The sequence below is a fragment of the Gekko japonicus genome, unplaced genomic scaffold, assembly GCF_001447785.1.
Source record: "Gekko japonicus isolate JY-2015 unplaced genomic scaffold, Gekko_japonicus_V1.1 scaffold31, whole genome shotgun sequence".
Lineage (NCBI taxonomy): Eukaryota > Metazoa > Chordata > Lepidosauria > Squamata > Gekkonidae > Gekko > Gekko japonicus.
Window position 1 is genome coordinate 458760 of NW_015161404.1, and position 18653 is coordinate 477412.

The 18653-nt window shown below is 42.7% G+C and overlaps 1 protein-coding gene across 1 annotated transcript in view; it reads left to right on the plus strand.

Annotated features, from left to right (window-relative positions):
- DOCK8 (dedicator of cytokinesis 8) overlaps nt 1-18653 on the plus strand; it is a 126981-nt gene that overhangs the window by 37284 nt on the left and 71044 nt on the right. Inside the window, exons 10-15 of the mRNA XM_015425945.1 lie at nt 2071-2230; nt 4027-4157; nt 4517-4610; nt 5017-5179; nt 14466-14583; nt 17548-17618. Coding sequence (XP_015281431.1) covers nt 2071-2230; nt 4027-4157; nt 4517-4610; nt 5017-5179; nt 14466-14583; nt 17548-17618 — 737 coding nt within the window. The remainder of the gene's footprint in view (nt 1-2070; nt 2231-4026; nt 4158-4516; nt 4611-5016; nt 5180-14465; nt 14584-17547; nt 17619-18653) is intronic.

The following is an 18653-nucleotide window of genomic DNA, read 5'->3' on the forward strand; positions in this document are numbered from 1 at the left end:
ACTCTGTTTCCCCCCTCTGTTTCTCTGCCCTTCTTCCTTCTCAACTATCCTTCCTCCCATTCACTCTCTTTCAATCTCTGTCTTTCTACCCATCTACCTTCCTTCCTTCCTTCCTTCCCTTCCTTCCTTCCTTCCTTCCTTCTTTCCTTCCTTCCTAGCTTTCTCCCTTCCTTTCTTTCCAAAATACTACCATTAACCCCACTCTGTCTCCCCCCCTTTTCTCTCTTTCCCCCTATCTAACTCTGTCTCTCTCTCTGTACCTCCTCTTCTCCATTCCTCCCTTCCACTCGCCCTTCCTTCCTATCTAGGGCCCGTCGTCTACCGCCACGACGGGCTTTCCTTACTAGTGTCTCATAAAACCAAAGTTAAGATTGACTATAGTTAATAAATTAACATCAAACCATGGTTTCAGATCCTGGGTCAATGGACCCTAACTAAACATGGTATTGCTCAAACAATCCCATTTACCATCATTAGGTTAATTAAACCATGCCTTTGTGTTATGTCTAAACAGAGTCTCGGACTCAGCCAGTTGTGGGGGTTTTACAAAAATAATTTTTATTACGGATTTATATTATATTCTCATGTATTGCATATCACAATGCATCACACAATCATATTTAAGTCTCATTAATACACAAAATAATTTTACAAAGCAGAAAAATATGATCAAATAAAATCCAGAATTCAGTCACACTCAACTAAAAGCAAAGTCTACAATCAAAACTACTGCTTATAAAAAAACCCCTTCATTAGCACTACATTTATATGTGCTAGATCCCCTACTTAGATATATCTTAGGGTTTCTTCCTTAGCCTGCTCTTTGGATTTATATCATTCCAGTACTTGATGAATGGAAGCCAGGCCTCAGCAAGCATTTCCTGAGAGTCTATTTTACCCTCATGATCTTTCTATATTCTATAAGATATGCCATATCTTAGAAATCCATACATCCATGTCAGGTAGGCATAGTTACTTCCAAGCCTGTACCAACAGTTTTCTAGTGGCAACCAGCAGGTTTTTAAATTCATATCTCCTTTCCCTCGAAAACTCTGCTGGTAACATACTTAGCAGGGCTACCTTAGGTGAGCATGTTATTTTACAGTTTAAAATGTTACTTATCTCCCTGAATATGCTGGCCCAATAATCCTGAGCTAGTGGCCAAGCCCACCAAACATGAAATAAGTACCTACTTCTTTATTACATCTCCAGCATAATTTAGAAGCACCTGCCAACATTTTTGCGGACCTTTCAGTGTAAGGTACGGTCTATCCATGGTTTTAAAAATATTTTCTCTTATGCCAGTATTTAATGATACTTTGACAACATCCTCATGCAATTCTTGCTAGAGGTCCTAAAATAATAGTATGCAAGTCTTTTCCCCACCTGTTCTTGTAGAAAGTACTACCCTCTAAGTCTTCTCTCAGGCTATAAATACTTGCCAGTTTTCCTGTGTGGTTCTAAATTATTTCAGATGCATTTGAATTTATTTAAAGGACATAAAATGTCCTTCAGCCAGCTTTCTAGAAATTCCTGCTTTTTTACAAAGGCATAGTAGATGCCGAGCTCAGCTGTAGGATAATAATCAGCTGTGGAAACAGACCATTCTGTCTCTCCAGTATAGGCTCGTCTTCTTGCTTACTCACTTCTGATGCATGTTTTGACATCATTGTTGGATTTGACTGACTTGGATCCCTCATGTTGTCCATAGAACCATTGTGACAAGGCACAGGAAGGAACCAGTTAAACCTGAGATGAATATTTGGGTGGTGGAATTCAGCCTAGGCTCCATGGAGCATAAACCTCACGCTAGCCCTCTTTGCTGTTTGATTAAACCTATGCAGAAATACAAAATGGATTTGGAGCAGAAACTGCCTAAGCAGGCTTGGTACAATAGCCTTATTTGTTAGAGTAGGTTCTAATGACATTCATTTGGTGCACTGACAAAGGAATTGACCAATATCCATGTTTAATAGACATTGAAAACTGACTTTCAAGACATCCTTGTTTTGAGAATTTGTATCTATGACTTGAAATATTTTTGCTAATGTCCTCTTCCTTATGTTTTAGAGCAAAGACAAAGTTGAGAAACTAAAGGTACAAGCTGAGTCCTTTTGTCAACGTTTGGGAAAATACCGCATGCCTTTTGCTTGGGTCCCAATAAACTTAGCAAATTGCTTCAATATTTCTTCACTGGAAAGAGATGTAGCAGAGTTAGAAGTTTTAAATGGTAAGCTTAAGAACTAACTGCGTGTTTTGATATTGTATGTAATGAAGAAAACAACCTTTGCCTCAGCTTCCACATTGTCGGATAAAGTAATGTATATTCTGTATCAGTTTTGATCTTTCTATCATTGTAGAACTGTACAGCTAAAACGAGCAAAACAGAAATACTCATATATATCTTGGAATTAAAACAGAATGTCTTTTTGATTTTGGTGTGAATAAGTGGCCCAGTTGAACAGCTGTCAGTGTTGTATTAGGCACACAAAAGTTAGTGTGTTGGGCAGAGGCCACTGTACATGTTACACTTACTGGGGTGGATCCTACCAATCCACCGATTAAAGTTTATTCATTTCATTTATTTTTAAAAATATTTATATATCACCTTTCCTTTGGGCTCCAGTTTGAAGTCTTCCTCTATGCAGTCTTCCTCCAATTTTACGTGGTTCTTTCAACAGAGGAAGAGCCACATAAATTGGAGTAAGGCTACTTTGAGGGTGGCTGAATCCACCCCATTACTTCCAAATGTTGTGGTGTGATGACTTCTCATTATAATGTGCAGTACTGCTCAATAAATTCTACTTCTTGATCTCCTGGGGTGTCTCCATGGCAGCAGTAGGCCCCCCAAAGAACATGTGGTATTGGTGTTTACCATCCCTCTATTTTTCGGCAGTAATAGGGACCAGTCAACCCAGGAAGGCATTCCTCTGCTGTATGAGAGGTGCCTCCATTGTTTACTTTTTGTTGCCAGAAGGCAAGTGCTGGAATCTAACACCTACTTTTGAACTAATCTGTAAGCCTGTTAGTATCTAACATCACCAGAGCTGGCATGAGAGTCTGCCTTTTTCCTCCTTAACTTCTTATTGTTGTGACATCTGCTTGATGAAGGGTTCTGATGAACTCCAAAGCTTGCCTTTACATTTGTGTCAGATAAGTTGTCATCTCACAGCCTGCCCCAGATTGCCTTCTGTGACATACTTCCATATCTTGCAGGTTTGTAATGAGATGTAGAGGGATTGACACTTCTCCTGATGTGTACTGTAAATCCAGTAAATAACAATAGCAATCTTACGTCAAGTTAAAACTTGGGATGCAGAATTCAGTTCTGGTTCAGAATTCAGTACCTTGGTTTCAAGTCAAGATGATGAACAACATAAACAAAAGGACAGTAATTAATTTCCTCAAAGTGTGCAACGTAGCAGCCATGTATATCATGTCTCCTGATAGACTTTAAATACAAAAGTAAGGCTGCAGTCACATGTGCCAGTTGAAGCACAGGGGAAGAGAGGCTATTTCCTCTGAAGGAATTTGACACACAGTTGTGAGATCACATAGCCCTTTGAAGCTGCAGGCGCAGCCCGTCACTGTGTGATCAGATGCAACTGTGGGTGAGTCGTGTGGGGTTTTTTTGCCATTTGTTTCCCTTGTGCATAAATTAGCACCTCCGCTCTGACAGCCCTCTATGGAGTATGCGATGATGCGCATACTGGAAGGTAGGGGAACGTGGCACGGAGTTGGGATGGCCTGATCAGACCATCCTGAAAGCATGAGAGTGTACCTGAGCAATCAGATGGGAACGTCCGCCTATGGCCCGCCTTATACAGATAACACTGGACTTTCCCTGGTGTCTTTTAACTCCACTTCCGTGGTGGAGCAGCACGGGTTGCTGACGACTGCAGGACGCTTCCCAGTTGTTGCTGTCTGATTGCTCCCTTTAGATCCATCAGGCATTCGCACCTATGTCGGTTCTAAAGAAGTGTGTGATTGCAGCCTAAGATGCATTTTCAATTTTCACTCCTGAAGGCAGAGGTTCCACTGGTGACCGAAGAATGCAAGCAAGGAGACTTTCTGAAAGAAGTGTTGGCTTAGAAGATGTTCCTGCCACACCCACCTTCAAAACTACCACCCTGACAATGAACACGTTTTTTAAACAGGTACAGTAAAGTATAGTGACACCCAGAGGAGTCTTTTACCTATATTTTTCTTTGTCTCCAACAGGCTGTATCTAGATTCCTTTTGATTTATCTTAATTGTGTACTGCTGTCATTTTGTATATTCCTTTTTGTAAAATTTGTGGAATGTTTTTTGCTAGTGAACAGAAATCATAAACTGGGTCTCACTTTAGAATGTTGCATACAACAAAAGCTTGAGCATGGAATGTTCATGCCTGCCAAACAGAAGTCACCAGATTTACCCTGGCAGATTACTTCAGTAGTCTTTAACATATAGTTAATTGGGAGGGAGGGAAGGAGGGATGATAACATAACCTTTATCAAATTTCTTCCTTTAACAGGAAGGTGACAGGCTTAGTGACGAAGACTTACTTAAGTTTCTAGCTGACTACAAAAGATCTTCCTCATTGCAGAGAAGAGTGAAGTCTATACCAGGTATGGCCGATAGACCCAGACGTTGCAGCAGGCAAAACTTTCTCCTGTTGTGAGAATCATGCTGGAGCACATTTCTTTGGGATGCTCTTTCAGGGGCTTCTTTCTCCTGCTCTTGGGCTAAAGTTGCAGCTTTAGCCCTTTCCTCCCAAGCCCATGTCATCGCACTTCATGCTACCTGTCATTTTCCCTTGTAAGCATTATACCTGTTTGCCTTCTCCTTATCTCTCTTCCACTAAATTAGACAGGAAGGGCCCATTTGCAAATGGTAGCGAGGATCATTCTTGCACCTTCTGCAGGCTGTGTGTATGCTGCATCCCCTCCTGCCCCTTTGTTTGGAACTGGGATTTTTCCCCAACTTGCTTCCTTTTGATGTAACATTCAGCTTTCGTTCTATTTTGTATTAAAGGATTGCTTAAACTGGAGCTCTTGCCTGCTCCCGAAGCTGTCCCTTGTAGTCTCAGCACGGAATTATTACAGGTGAAGCCTTTCCCTGAAAATCGCAGCCGTCCTCATAAAGAAGTTCTGGAATTTCCAGTTCGAGAAGTGTATGTCCCCCATACTGTGTATAGGTAAGTAAAGTGTTTTCACCACTGTGTCTCTTTTTGAATTCAGAAGTGTGGGTAGAAATCCAATGTGCATCTCACTGGGGATCCTTTACATTTACAGCATGTTGCTGTTGGTGGGATGTACATCCTTGTCCCCATTCAAGTGCAACTAGCCATGTGTCAACACCCTTTTTATCTGACTAAAGGTCAATGAATGCAGTATTTAGAGGGGTGGCTGCATTAGTTTTTTAATAAATCACAGGAAACAGGGAAAAATAGTTGTGTCATTTCATTAGGTTAATTATTGCATTTGGTTGGTTTACAAGTTTAGTTATTGTGAATAAATACCATTCTGATTTAGCAAGGGAAGTTTGTACACAGAAGCAGCCTTCCACAGGTAAAAGCAAAATACATGCTCATTTACATCTTGGTGTTCTTCCGGGTCATACTGAACTGGCTGGATACATCCTTTAAAGTATTCCCATCTGGGTCTGTTAGCTGCTGTTGACTAGTTCTGCACCGTTACATTGGAGCAAAAGTGTATGTTTATGTATTTGTTGGAGGCCTGAACATAATCCTCCCAAGTGGCAGTGGCTGCAGGCCTCCAGTGGCTCAACCCTATGTCCAGGAGGTTGGGGTACAGAGCATGGTCTCTGAGGGTTCCGCAGAGATGCATGCTGTCCATGGAGCCACAGGGGATGAGGCTTAGCGGGGTGGCTTCAGTGGTTGGCCAGAGTTGGGCTGCAGAGCAGGGCAGCTGCATTCAGACTCTGAAAATTCTGCCCTGTCGATCAGCTGTTTGGCAGAGAATAAACAGCCTGAGAGGAGGCCAGAAGGAGCAGCCCTGTTTATCCAAGGACTGGATCAGCCAACCTGTGGAGGGGCAGGACCAAGGGAAGCAGGGGATAACCTCATGTTGAGATGGATGTCCCTCCCGTTGGGTGGAGCCATGGGGCAGTGTGAGATTGTGTTGCCAGTTCAAGACTATTTAAGAGGGACAGTGAGCTGGCCAAGGACAGTATGCCAGACCTTCATTCCTGAACCCAACTGGAGGAAGACTGGAGAGAGGAGGAAGAACAGGGTATTCTTGTAAACACCCTCTCCCCTTTCAGTTCAGAGACCAGGAAGCAAAACATCAGGCAGAGCTGAGATCAAGGCCCTACCCCCACTGCCCAACACTATTATTATGTTTGACTGTTCACAATGCTAATATAATGGTATGGAACCAGCAGTGCCATTCCACTTCCACAAAGTACCTAGTGTAATCCCTTGCACGAAGTACCTAGTGCAATTCCACTTCCACAAACAATAGAGCAAGCACTGCAGCAACATATGGCACTTTGAGCCTGCTTGTGGGGAGGGCAGGATACAAGACCAATAATTTTTTAAAAATATATATATTAATAAAAGAATGCACATATGGAGCAATGGAATGTACTACAGATGGTTTCCATTATTTTATTTAAACTGATTTTGAAACTGAATCAAAAGAAATACCTTACACTTTATCTTGTACGTGTGGAAAAGACAGTTGGAATACAAGTAGTTGAGAAAAAATAAGTGCTTGTGCAAGGACTGTTGTGCATTTTGAAATCTTCTGTGGGATTCAACTCCATATATAGGCAGTAAGTCGATTGCATGAGTGTGTGGTAAGAAGCAGAGAAGCGCTTTTTACTCGCTTCTGGGTGATTTCCCACTAGCGCTGCTCACAAGCTGCTGCACGGCCGCATTTTGCCTCGCAGCTTCGTGCGATTTTCCCCGCGTCTACTCAATCCTCAAAAAACAGGATTGAGTAGACGCGGGGAAAATCGCACGAAGATGCGAGGCAAAATGCGGCAGCGCAGCGACTTGTGTGAAATTGACATCTGTTTTAGAATGTGGTAGCTCTTCAACAGAGCTGATCACCTAGTACAACAATGATGAGGATTATGAACGTTCTGCTCTTAATGGCAGCAGTGGCAACAGTGATAACGTGAGAAGGCTCATGTGCTGCCATCCAGAGTATTGGATCAGTGACTTGCACATGGACAACCTTTTTAAGGTCATTAGACGTTATTGCACATAACAGAGAAATGCTGGAAGTGAGAGGAGGGGAGAGAGAGCAACAGGACAAAGCAATTTTGAAGAGGACTGCAAATGAATTCCATAGTCTACTTGTGCATCTTATGAAGAAGTACCTCTTTTGTCTTTTGTCTATCCTGAGTTTTCTGCTATATCATTTCCTGTACAGTGAATGTAATAAATATTTTAAGTATCTCACCACTCAGAACAGAATTCTGGCTATACAGCCAGGGTTGTCTTTGAAAGCCAGTTTGGTGTACTGGTTAAATGCATGGACTCTAATTTGGGAGAACCGGGTTTGATTCCCCACTCCTCCACTTGCAGCTGCTGGATGACCTTGGGCAAGCCATAGTTCTGTCAGAGCTGTTCTTGAAAAGAGCAGTTTCTGTCAGAACTCTCTCAGTCCCACCTACCTCATAGAGTGTCTGTTGTGGGGAGGGGAAGGGAAAGGAGTTTGTAAGCCACTCTGAGACTCTGAGTGAAGGGCGGGGTATAAATCCAATCTCCTCCTCCTCCTCTTCTTCCCCCTCTTCCCCCTCTTCCTCCTCCTCCTCCTCCTCCTTCTTCTTCTTCCCCCCCCCTTATGCCTGTGTATGCATTTCCAGAGAAAAACAGATATGTTACTATTCTTTGTTTTAATTGAAACACATTCTATTAAACTCTGCTTAGCATAATGCGAACCACAGGAAATAAAACTCCCACATCTGAACTGCGTGTTTATTGCAGCATTTTCAGCTGATTCACCACATCTGACATGCCATGATAATATAATAAAGAAGTGGTGAGAATTATGGTGGGATGGCGATAGCTGCAGAAGCAATCAGCTAGGGAAACTGAGTACATTATCAGCTGCTTCCCATTATCAAGGGAAATGTTAACATATACTCAACATTTTGGCTGTCATCCATTTGAAGACATCTCAGCTGATTAATATATGGGTGTACTGGATGGATGTAATTTGCTCCAGTTTACACATGAATAAAACAATACAAGTGAACTCTTAACACATAGATTTTATTTTTTTATGATGACCACCCTCAAGAAGAAGATATCAAGGAATGCCTCTTCTAAGATGGCGTGCCCCCCAGTAGTTGTTGTTTTTTGTAACGGTTAATTGTATCCTAGCTTGTCTTTCCAAACCAGGGTGTCTTCTGACAATACTGCAACATACATAGTAAGCAGACCAAGCTATTAATTTGCAGGGCTCTTGGACAGAAAGACACAAATGCTTAATTCTACCGTTGAAATCCATGGGATGTTATAATTGGTAACTTTGGTTGGTTTGCACTCATTGATTTCAGCTGGGCTGTTTTGTTGGGAACAGATATGTGATGCTGGCAGTGTCACTGTAAACATTCTGCTTGTACATTTTTTGATTCATACACTTTAAAAGACTTTTCCCAATAATACATGATTTTGTTTAGTCAAGCATAACAATTACCTATGCTGAATATCCTTAAATGGTAGTGTAAGTTATATAATTAAATCAGATGATTGGTTGAAGATAATACAGTTAGTTGAGAAAATAAAAAAATCAGTTGACTTCCATTACAAAGATCATTTACCCCTTAATATAGTCTGTAATTTCATTTTACATACCGTTGTGTCTCTGGAATCCCCATTTATGAATGGTAATTAAGCCCAAACTGAATTCCCAGCACTGTGGCATGCCAAAAACAACAACAACAACACTGGAGTGAAAATGCTTACTGGTAGTCAGGGTCAGCCTAGTGGTTTTTAGTGCCCTCAGTGACTGACTGCACCCCTCCCTGCTGCAGGGAAGCTACCCCGACCAGGCTGGCCTCTTCTTTGCCAAGCAGTGATGAAGTCTGGGGCTGCTATACCAGCCCGGAGGTGAACACTGGGAAAGGAAGGAAGGCTGACTGCATCAGAAGCGTGGCCTCCGGGACAGACTGGAAGGGGAAAACAGCTCTGGAATAGTCTGTGCATCCCCAGCTCACCGTCGGACCCAGGTCCCCAGTGGAGAGAGGGAAGCAGCCAGCCTGCCTGCTGTGCACGGGCCCGGCTTCCCAAAGGAAGGAGAGAGTGCAAGCAGGCAACATAGCCAGCTTGTCATGTGTAGGCCTCACCTCCCCGAAGGAGGGAGGGATAGAGGGAAAACAAGCCAGCCTGCTGCACGTGGGTTGGCAAGGTACCTTCCCCCTATGCTGCATACAGCTTGGCAGGGCTCGCTCCCTTCTGTGGCAGGCAGGTTGGGTGCAGGGGTGGCATGATCCCAGCTCCTTTCTCTGCTGGGTGGTAGAACTATCTGCAGTGGCTGCTTGCTGTGGTAGTTCACAGGAGAGTTCACTGCCACCATGGGGAGACTTGGTTTGCCACCCCTCCAGCTGTTGTGAAAACTGGCAAGTGCCTAGATCTGGCAAGTGCCTAGATCTGCCTAGTGGAGTGGTCCCCAACTTTTTTGCCCCTGCAGGCTTGCTTGGAATTCATACACAGGGTATGGAATTCAGATGTAGCGTATTGTTATAGGCAGTAACAAAATGGACTCTACAGGATGCAGAGCCAACCACAAATTGTCAAGAAGTGAGGTCATTCATAGCTCTGATAGTAATTCTTTAACATTTCAAAAAGATGCCTTTTAAAAAGAATACATTGTTCAAAACATTTTCTTGCATACACATCGATTATCTTCAGTCACACAGTGTAGCTCCTTGAACTGTGGTGGCATCTGCTGCCAAAGCAACTTCTTTAACATTTGCACAGCCAATAAGATTGCCAAGGACCAATCAGAAGCCCTGCTGGGCAAAAGCCCCATCTAGCCTTGCTTACTAAAAATACTTTTTGACACCGTCGATCACCAGTTACTGATCCACCGCCTCGCCGACACTGGAATTCAAGGGCTGGCCTTGCAGTGGCTTGTCTCCTTTCTACAGGGTCGGGGACAGAGGGTGGCGTTAGGGGAGCAGACGTCCCAGAGGCACCCACAGTTTTGCGGGGTGCCTCAAGGGGCGGTGCTATCCCCAATGTTGTTTAACATCTACATGCGCCCCCTCGCCCAGATTGCCCGGAGGTCCAGGCTGGGGTGTCATCAGTACGCTGATTACTACCAGCTATATCTGTTGTTGGGTGGCTGGTCCGACTCCAGCCCAGATGACCCAGAGCGGGCACTTCAGGATGTGGCGGGCTGGCTTAGACTGAGCCGATTGAAATTGAATCCAGTGAAGACGGAGGTCCTGTGCCTGAGTCGGAACGGGTCGGGGGTAGGGATCCCACTACTGACGTTTGGTGGAGCGCCATTGGTGCCAGCGTCAAGGGTTTTAGGAGTCTGGGAGTGCTCCTGGATGCCTCCTTAACAATGGATGCCCAGGTAGCAGCCACTACCAAGGCGGCCTTTTACCATCTACGACTGATTAGGCAGTTGGTTCCCTTCCTCAGATGCAATGACCGAGCAACTGATCCATGCAATAGTCATCTCGAGATTAGACTACTGCAACGCTCTCTACATGGGGCTGCCCTTGCCCCAGATCCGGATGCTGGAGCTAGTGCAGAATGCTGCAGCTAGGCTGCTGATGGGTCTCTCTACACGGGACCACGTCCAGCCTGTGCTGAGGACACTGCACTGGCTGCCTATGGCGTACCGGATTCGGTTCAAGGGTGCTGATTTTAACCTTTAAAGCCCTATATGGTCAGGGGCCTGCCTACTCGAGAGACTGCCTTTCCCCACATGTGCCCCAGAGAGCACTGAGGTCAGGGTCGCAACACCCCTTGACCCTCCCTGGACCGAAAGAAGCCAGACTGAATATCACCAGAGCCAGAGCTTTCTCAGTGGTGGCCCCATACTGGTGGAATGAGCTCCCGGAGGACATCAGGGCCCTGTGGACCTTTTACAGTTCCGCAGGGCCTGTAAAATGGAGCTCTTCCACCAGGCTTTCGATTAGGAGCCGCCACTGATGACTGTGCCCTGGAACATCTTCTGGCTTGAAACTTAGAACATCGCAAAGGGTCTCCTTGCAAGCCGAGCATGCGGCTCACGCCCTCCCCTTTCCCTCCCTCCTATTAGATTTAAAGGGCCCTCCAGCTGATCGGCAGACCACGTGGTCCTCACTGATCAGCTGAAGCCCTTTGAATCTGGCAGAAGGGGAGGAAGGGGGTGGCTGGGCAGGTGATCATCCTTGGGGGTGAGCTTGGATGGCCCTGCACAACTACAGAACACCCCCCAAATTCCACCACTGGAGCAAGGAGGGGATCTGACAACCCTAACCTGAACCTAGGAACAAAGTTATGTTTAGACTCTTTCAAACACTTCAGAAGCTGCTTGCTGAAATAACAGGAGACCCTTTGCGAGTGGAGTGCAGGTCGTGGCACACAGGGCTGATTTCCCCCATGACTGCCCCTCTCCCTCCCTCCTGCTAGATCTAAAGGGCCTTCCAGCTGATCAGTGGGCCATGTGGTCCCCACCAATCAGCCGAAGCCCTTTAAATCTGGCAGGAGGAAAGGGAGAGGGGTAGCTGGGCCGGTGGTTGCATTTGGGGGTGGGGCTTCCCCCACTGGCCAACTGGCTGGGGGTGAATTGGAGCCCCCCAAAATGCAGGAAACCCCCCCCCCAGACCTGGGGGCTGGCAACCCTAGTTCAGGTTGATGTCCATTCCCCATGAAATTGTTCTCATACATTTTAAGAGTGGCCTTTTCCAAAGATTTTATCAAGGATTGATTAAAACTGTCCAACTCTTGAAAGATGTGGGTGATCTGGTGCTTAGTCTTGTCTGCATGTCCCTTCAGTTCAGCGCCAATCTGCAAAAGGCCTTGGGAGATTAAATGCATTTCCTGAGCAGAATATGGAAAATTTATCCACTGCTGTTCTTTTCTTGCTTATTTTTGCATGTTCCATTTGCAACATGCACAAGGCTTAGCCGAACCCCAAGAACAGGGACTGTGTCCATTGCAGCCTGGGTTCCTCTCCTCTTGTCTTAAGAGAAGTTTTAAACAAATCAGTCTCAAGGTTCTATCCTGAGCAAGTATAGAAAAACCTATTGCAATCCAGAAGTTCAAAGAACCTTCCAGATTCCACAGATTAACACCGAATGACTTGTTGTAGTGCCTGATTAGTATGTTGTTTTTAACCCAGAGTGAGTGGTAGTTAATTTGAAATTACCCAGGAAGAGATGTGCTTCAAGGGTGAAGGGAAGAGAACAGATCAGATAAATGTGTGTAGTTATCTGTATTTCAGAATTTAGCAAGAATCCAATTACAAGAGGTAACATGCAGCTACAGAATAAATATATCAAGTCATAATCATCTCATAATAGCCCCTTTCAGTTGTTCTAAGTGGATAGATTGAATGCATGTGGGGAATGGGGAGCAAAATTGGGGCAGCAAGCTGTGCCCCTCCCCCCACCTTCATTAGAACTTGGATCTGTTCCAAGGGTTTAACTTTTTACCAAATGAAATTGCCCCATAGTTGCTTTGCTGTGTCTGTGAATACCAGGGGATTGAAGGATTACCAGAGGATTAGTGCTGGCATCAAAAGAAGCTCTTACTGGTATGCACTTTGTGTCCTGAGTGGGGACCGACCAGCAGGGGAGGGAGAGAAGGACAGCGCAAACACACGGGAGTGGAGGGAATGAGGCTGCAACTTTATTGATTATGGGTCCCTTGGGTCCTGGCGTAGTATGAGCGGGAAGCAACTTGTGCTCCTGACAGCAAATCCCCCAGTTTGATGATTCTGTGGATAATTCAGGAAAGAGAACTGGCGCTCAGCCAACCTGAAGCCATTTCTCTATAAATGCCCTGCACAGATCAGAGGGAGGAATAAGGAAAGACCATAGGTGGTATCATGGGACTCCCAGGAAAGAACCTGCATAGGGTGCAGTTGTCCCATGCCTTTCTGCTCTTTCTTCTCTGTTACCACCCAGGGCACAACAGGGAGGGAGGTGGCAAGGTGCTGGATTTACTTGAACAGCAGAGTGGGGCGATAGTTGTGCCAGGGAAGTGCTATTTTCTTGGACAAAGATACAGCAAATAAATAAATCATTGTGCTTGGTATTCAAACATTCTTTTCACAAGAAAGATCAGTGTAAACTGAAACAAATGTCTGGAGTAACCCACATCTGCTAATAGTAAATACATAATTTACATGATGTTTTCCTTCCTTATCAGAAATAGTTTCAGAGGGTAGCCATTAGGGGTGTGCATTCTGCATAAACCGAGCTGAGCACGCAGATCCTGGCCCATTCTGCATCTAGCATTCGCTCTGCTGTTCTACCAAACCCACGTTGGAACAGAAATTCCCCTCTACTGTCTGGATAGATGGTCATTTTATGGCCATTCAGGGTGACTCTGCAGTCAGTACGGCATTGGCCTGGGGTATTTGAATGTGGTTTTGATTCACATCTTTTTCTGTTCCAGTGTGGGTTCGGTAAAACAACGGAGCGAATGCTAGATGCAGAATGGGCCCCTGGGGCCAGCTTCTCCTGCAGCAGAGTTTAAATGGCGCTGCAGGAGAAGCTAAGCCAGTCCCATGGTCAAGCTGTAAAAAATTGGTATTTTTCTTCTTGGTTCATTGGACCCGAAAAAAATAATGATTTCCGAAAAATCCCAGATCCAAATACCATACTGGTGTTAAGATCTGGGATTTTTGGAAATGCCGAATTTTTTTCCGTTCCAATAGACCCAAACTGGAAAATATTCTTTGGGGTTGTTTTTTTTTTGCACACCCCTAGTAGCCATGTTGATCTGCAGTATAACAGTGGACTTGAGTCCAGTAACAAAGAGAGCTTTGACTCATGAAAGCTTATACCCTGAAAATCTTGTTGGTCTCTAAGATGCTACTGGACTCGAATCTACTTATCAGAAGCAATTGAAAGATCTAAAGTGGACCGGTCTATAGGGTCGTCTTATGAACTGGAAAAGTTTTGTAAAGACCATCAGGCTGCACTCCTTTTTCAGCTACCTGCCATTTCTGTTTCTGTTTGGATAACAGCATAGTTTCTTTCCCACACAAAACATAAAGAAATGGCAAGACTACCTTCTGAGTGCCAGCTCAATGTTTTTTGTGCAGCTTGAAAACCTTATTTCATACTGGGGGTTCCTAGAGATTTCTCTGTGTGTCATGTCTTATTTCTGCCTGCCAAATAGGACTGTGAAAATCTATGCTTTGCTTTGCTTCACCCAGTTTGCTCATTAGAAACAAACTTACACCTGAAAGAGTTCTCCCACATTAGTGCTTTAGTGAAGAAGGTGTTCAACTAGAACGAATGTGATTTTTGTCTTTCATTTCATTGTCTTTCAGAAATCTTCTGTATGTGTACCCCCAACGACTGAATTTTGCGAACCGTCTGGCCTCAGCACGAAACATTACCATTAAGATACAGTTTATGTGTGGGGAAGACCCAACCTGTGCAATGCCAGTAAGATTGCTTATAAAAGTATGCAGATCAGTTTCCCCACTTGAAGGTATTTCAAGAGTGGAACCAGGACCAGCATTTAGAAAATTTCTATGCTGCTTTTCAAGGAAACCTGTTATAAGCAGCTTATCAAATATAATACAATAAAAGACATAAGTACTATAGAACATAATAACTAAAACCTAGCATTAAAAACCTGCCTAGAGTATAAAAATATAAAACACTGAGCAACGTAAAATGAGTCTCACACAGTTCTTAGGCTGAAATCAGACTATAACTATGGTATTAAAATAACATTGTGGCAGTTCCTTGTCCCGTCCAGATTTTTGTGGTTCCTTGTGTTTGGGATGGGGGGGTGGGTTTTCAGGTCATATGTTACATGGGACAGAATTCGGCAGCATTCTTAATTTAAAAAAATAGTCCACAATTTAACATTCAGACTGAGGTTAAGTTAAATATATATATATATATATATATATATGATTTATATATATTGATCAGGTGAAAAATGCCAGGTTAAAACTGAGCAAGGGCAACATTTATCCAACCTGCTGAAACATGATCAGAGAGCACAAATTAACTATCATGAAGATTGTTTCAGGTGGGTGGCCTGTTGGTCCGCAGTAGAAGAGCTAGATTTGAATTTAGTAGCAGCTTAGGGATCAACACGATTTCTGGGGGTACGAGCTCTTGAGAGTCAGAGCTCCCTTGATGCTTGAGAGCTTATTCCCTGGAAGTCTTGCTGGTCCTTAAGGTGCTGTTGGACTCAAATATTGCTCTGAAATTAACTATGGTTTCTAGTTTCATTCACCTAAGGCAACTTTATTTTATTATATGACAACATTTTCATCTTGCTTTTCCTATTGTACAAAATAGTTTACAATAAACTTAATCCATAATTAAAAAGAAAAGAGAAAAAACAAAGGTTCAGAAGTTACAGCTCAAAACTAAAAGTATATTTGACAACCAGTAGCACTTAATAATATTATATAGAACAGACAAAAATCAGGAAAAAAATTGCTCGGTCATCACCCTGGGAAAGCAGAACAGAATATTTGATGCCTGATCGTGCTAGGCTGATCATGAGGAGGAGAGAAGTGTTCCTTAGCTAGGTGCCGTCTGCAAGGAAACCATATTTCATATTCTTCCACCTTATTTCAGATGTCCAATATGGAAATTCATCTTCAGAAGATCTTAATAGTTGTGTAGGTTCATATGGGAGAAGGTGTTCTTTAGCTACCCTGGGCCTAGGCTGTGTATCTTGCCGATAAACTTCAAATATCTAAATTTTTATCATGATCAGCTTTGATCAGAACATCTGTGGGGCTGGCATTTGTAAAAACTAACATTTAAAAGACATCTTAACCCTTCTAAGCCTTCAATGAACGTAGAATGGTGGAACTGTCTAGGATTGTACTGTTAATGTTTCTGTTCCAATCTGCCTTTAAATCTATGTAGATAATAATGTGGTTTTAAAATCTGAGACAGATGGCATTATGTTACTGTCATATAAAGGGAGGCAAATTGTTTTATGGCCATGTTAGTCCAAAATTTAAAATCAAAAAGCCAAGACCCATAAAACTTTTATTAGGACAATCTCAATGGCACATAAAGGTGTACAAGCTTTCAGGTTCCCCAGCACTCTTCATCAGGCCAGATGGTACAAAACATCAAAAACAAAAAGGAAAATGCAGATTTCTTAGAGTATCAAGATATTAAGATACTGTCCTTCATGTCAGGCTATGAAAAATCAGGTTTCAGGCTGCTGCTGGCAGGGGTCATAAAAGCAAGCGACAACAAAACAGTTAAAAATGGTAACAATAATTCGTGTCAGAGTCTCCATACTCACCCTTATCCCGCAAGACTTCAGTCCCTTTGTGGAAGAAAGAGGGAAGACCATGAAAAATAACCAATATAATAAAAATTGGGTATAGTTAATTTTTTTAAACTATAGTTATTTGATATGCAAAAATGTACAAAAAAGTAGATGGAATCCAATTTATTGTACAGATTAAGATCAACCAAGATATACAAAATTAGAAAATAAATTGTGAGAATCTTCAGAGAAGCTGAATTTCAACTATAGTTAGATGGATAAGGTTGAACTTTGACTTCAGCTTTGAAAGATTGGTCTTGAATTTCAGACTTTTAACTTCAAAAGCTTAATATTAACTATGACAACATTGAAGATGAACAATTACTTTGTGGCAGATCTTTGATGAGATGTGGATTTATTCCTGTTTTGGCATACACTTTCAGCATAAAACAAAATGAAACGACTACCGAAAGACACAGTAGATTCATGTCTAGTCATTTGTTCCCGTTCTGCCGTTCAGCAATAAGTAACTGTTAATACTTAAAAGACAAGTCCTTTTTACAGTTGAAGTGGTCTGAAACCTGAATTGCTGGTCCTTATTAGCTTCATAGACCACAGTGAACCCAGGTAACAAGGTAGTGCATGAATTGTCATGTCTTTGCTGTCACAAAGGTGTTTCTGAATGCCATTTAATGTAGAGTAGTGGGGTGATAACAATATTTGGACCAGCTGTGTTGGAGATAATAACTTTGTTGGAGAGAATAACTTCGGAAACATCACAGGAATTATTCACCAGGGAGAGTGGAATAGTAGCCAATTCTCATGTGGTGTGCAAGTTGGCAGCTTTCGCTTCTGCCCAGTGGAGAGCTTTGTGGAACCTGGAAGCTTCCAGGCTCCTACAGCAACCTTACCTACAGTTAAATATAGTCCCTTACATTTTTAATACTCTTTTATTTTCTGAGACCAGTGTTTTAATTTGAGTTTTTATTTATTTTAAACTGGTAGTTATATATGGAAGCCTGATCACAAATAAAATGTAAATATAAAATATAAATTTCCAGTGTTCACATTGTAATAACATTGAATAAGCTTTAAATCACTGCCACTTTTAAAATATTGTTTTGTTTAATTTGTTATATTTTGTCACGTAGATAATCTTTGGAAAATCAAGCGGCCCAGAATTTGTTCAAGAGGTTTACACACCTGTTACATATCATAACAAGTAAGCTTATAATCATCATTTTTGTTGTGCTCATGGAATCTCCTGTACTCTACATATCTGGCATGTGGATTTAGCTGCCATAATGATCAATAACTCACAAACTACAAGAGAGCCAGAGAGGTAGCAGTCTTCAAGGCTGACATTTACCATTGTTCTGTCCTGCTCATTTTTAACATTTTTATTTATTTAACTTTTTAATGTATCACACATCAATAAGGGTTTGGGCTATAGAAAGATGTGGGAAACAAACTAAGGAGGGTAACTTGTCTTTGGGCAAGGTGGTTGTGATGGACTGTCAAGGGTTAATGCCTAGTAGAGTCTGATAGGCTGTTCGAACAGAATTCTTTTGAGAGAGTCAGTTAAGGAATGACAGCTGGGAACTGACAGTTGAAGAAGAGACAGAAGGAAAGGAGGCTAAGAGAGTAAGTGGATCGAGGAGGATCCTCATTCAAGCCAAAAAAGTGAAATAGCTTCTAGTAAAGAGAAGTGATCCCTGCCCAGTTAAGAAGGGAAATAGCTTCTAGAAAAGAGGTGTGATGCCTGGTTTGTATAAAGAAGGGTTTGGGGAACTTGGTTGTATGTTCCTGCCTTCTAAACTTTACATTTCAGTGAAACTCAGAAGCCTATGCTTGAGTGTTTAAGTAGAAACTGAAAAGAAAGCCTCTCTTCTCAAAGTTTTAAAGACTTTTGAACAGCAGAAACACTTACTTGTTGGCAACAAATTATCTGGTATTTGTGCGAATACAAAGTAACCTCAGTTTTATTATCTGTTCACCTCATAAATCCTACATTCATTCATAGACCTTTATTGGCATATCATAAATACTACATGTGATTCCACCTGACCTTTACTCCTCCAAGTTAGATAAAACATTTTATTTTGAACTTCCAAAAGCCTGTCCTGTGCCATTTCAAAAACAGAAGAAATTGCTTAATAGTTGCTGAACTTAATGGATGTGAGCATATGGGTCCAGGCTGCAGAACTGCATGCTGTTCCCTCCCCCAACACTTGCGGAGCAGGAATTCTTCTGCTGA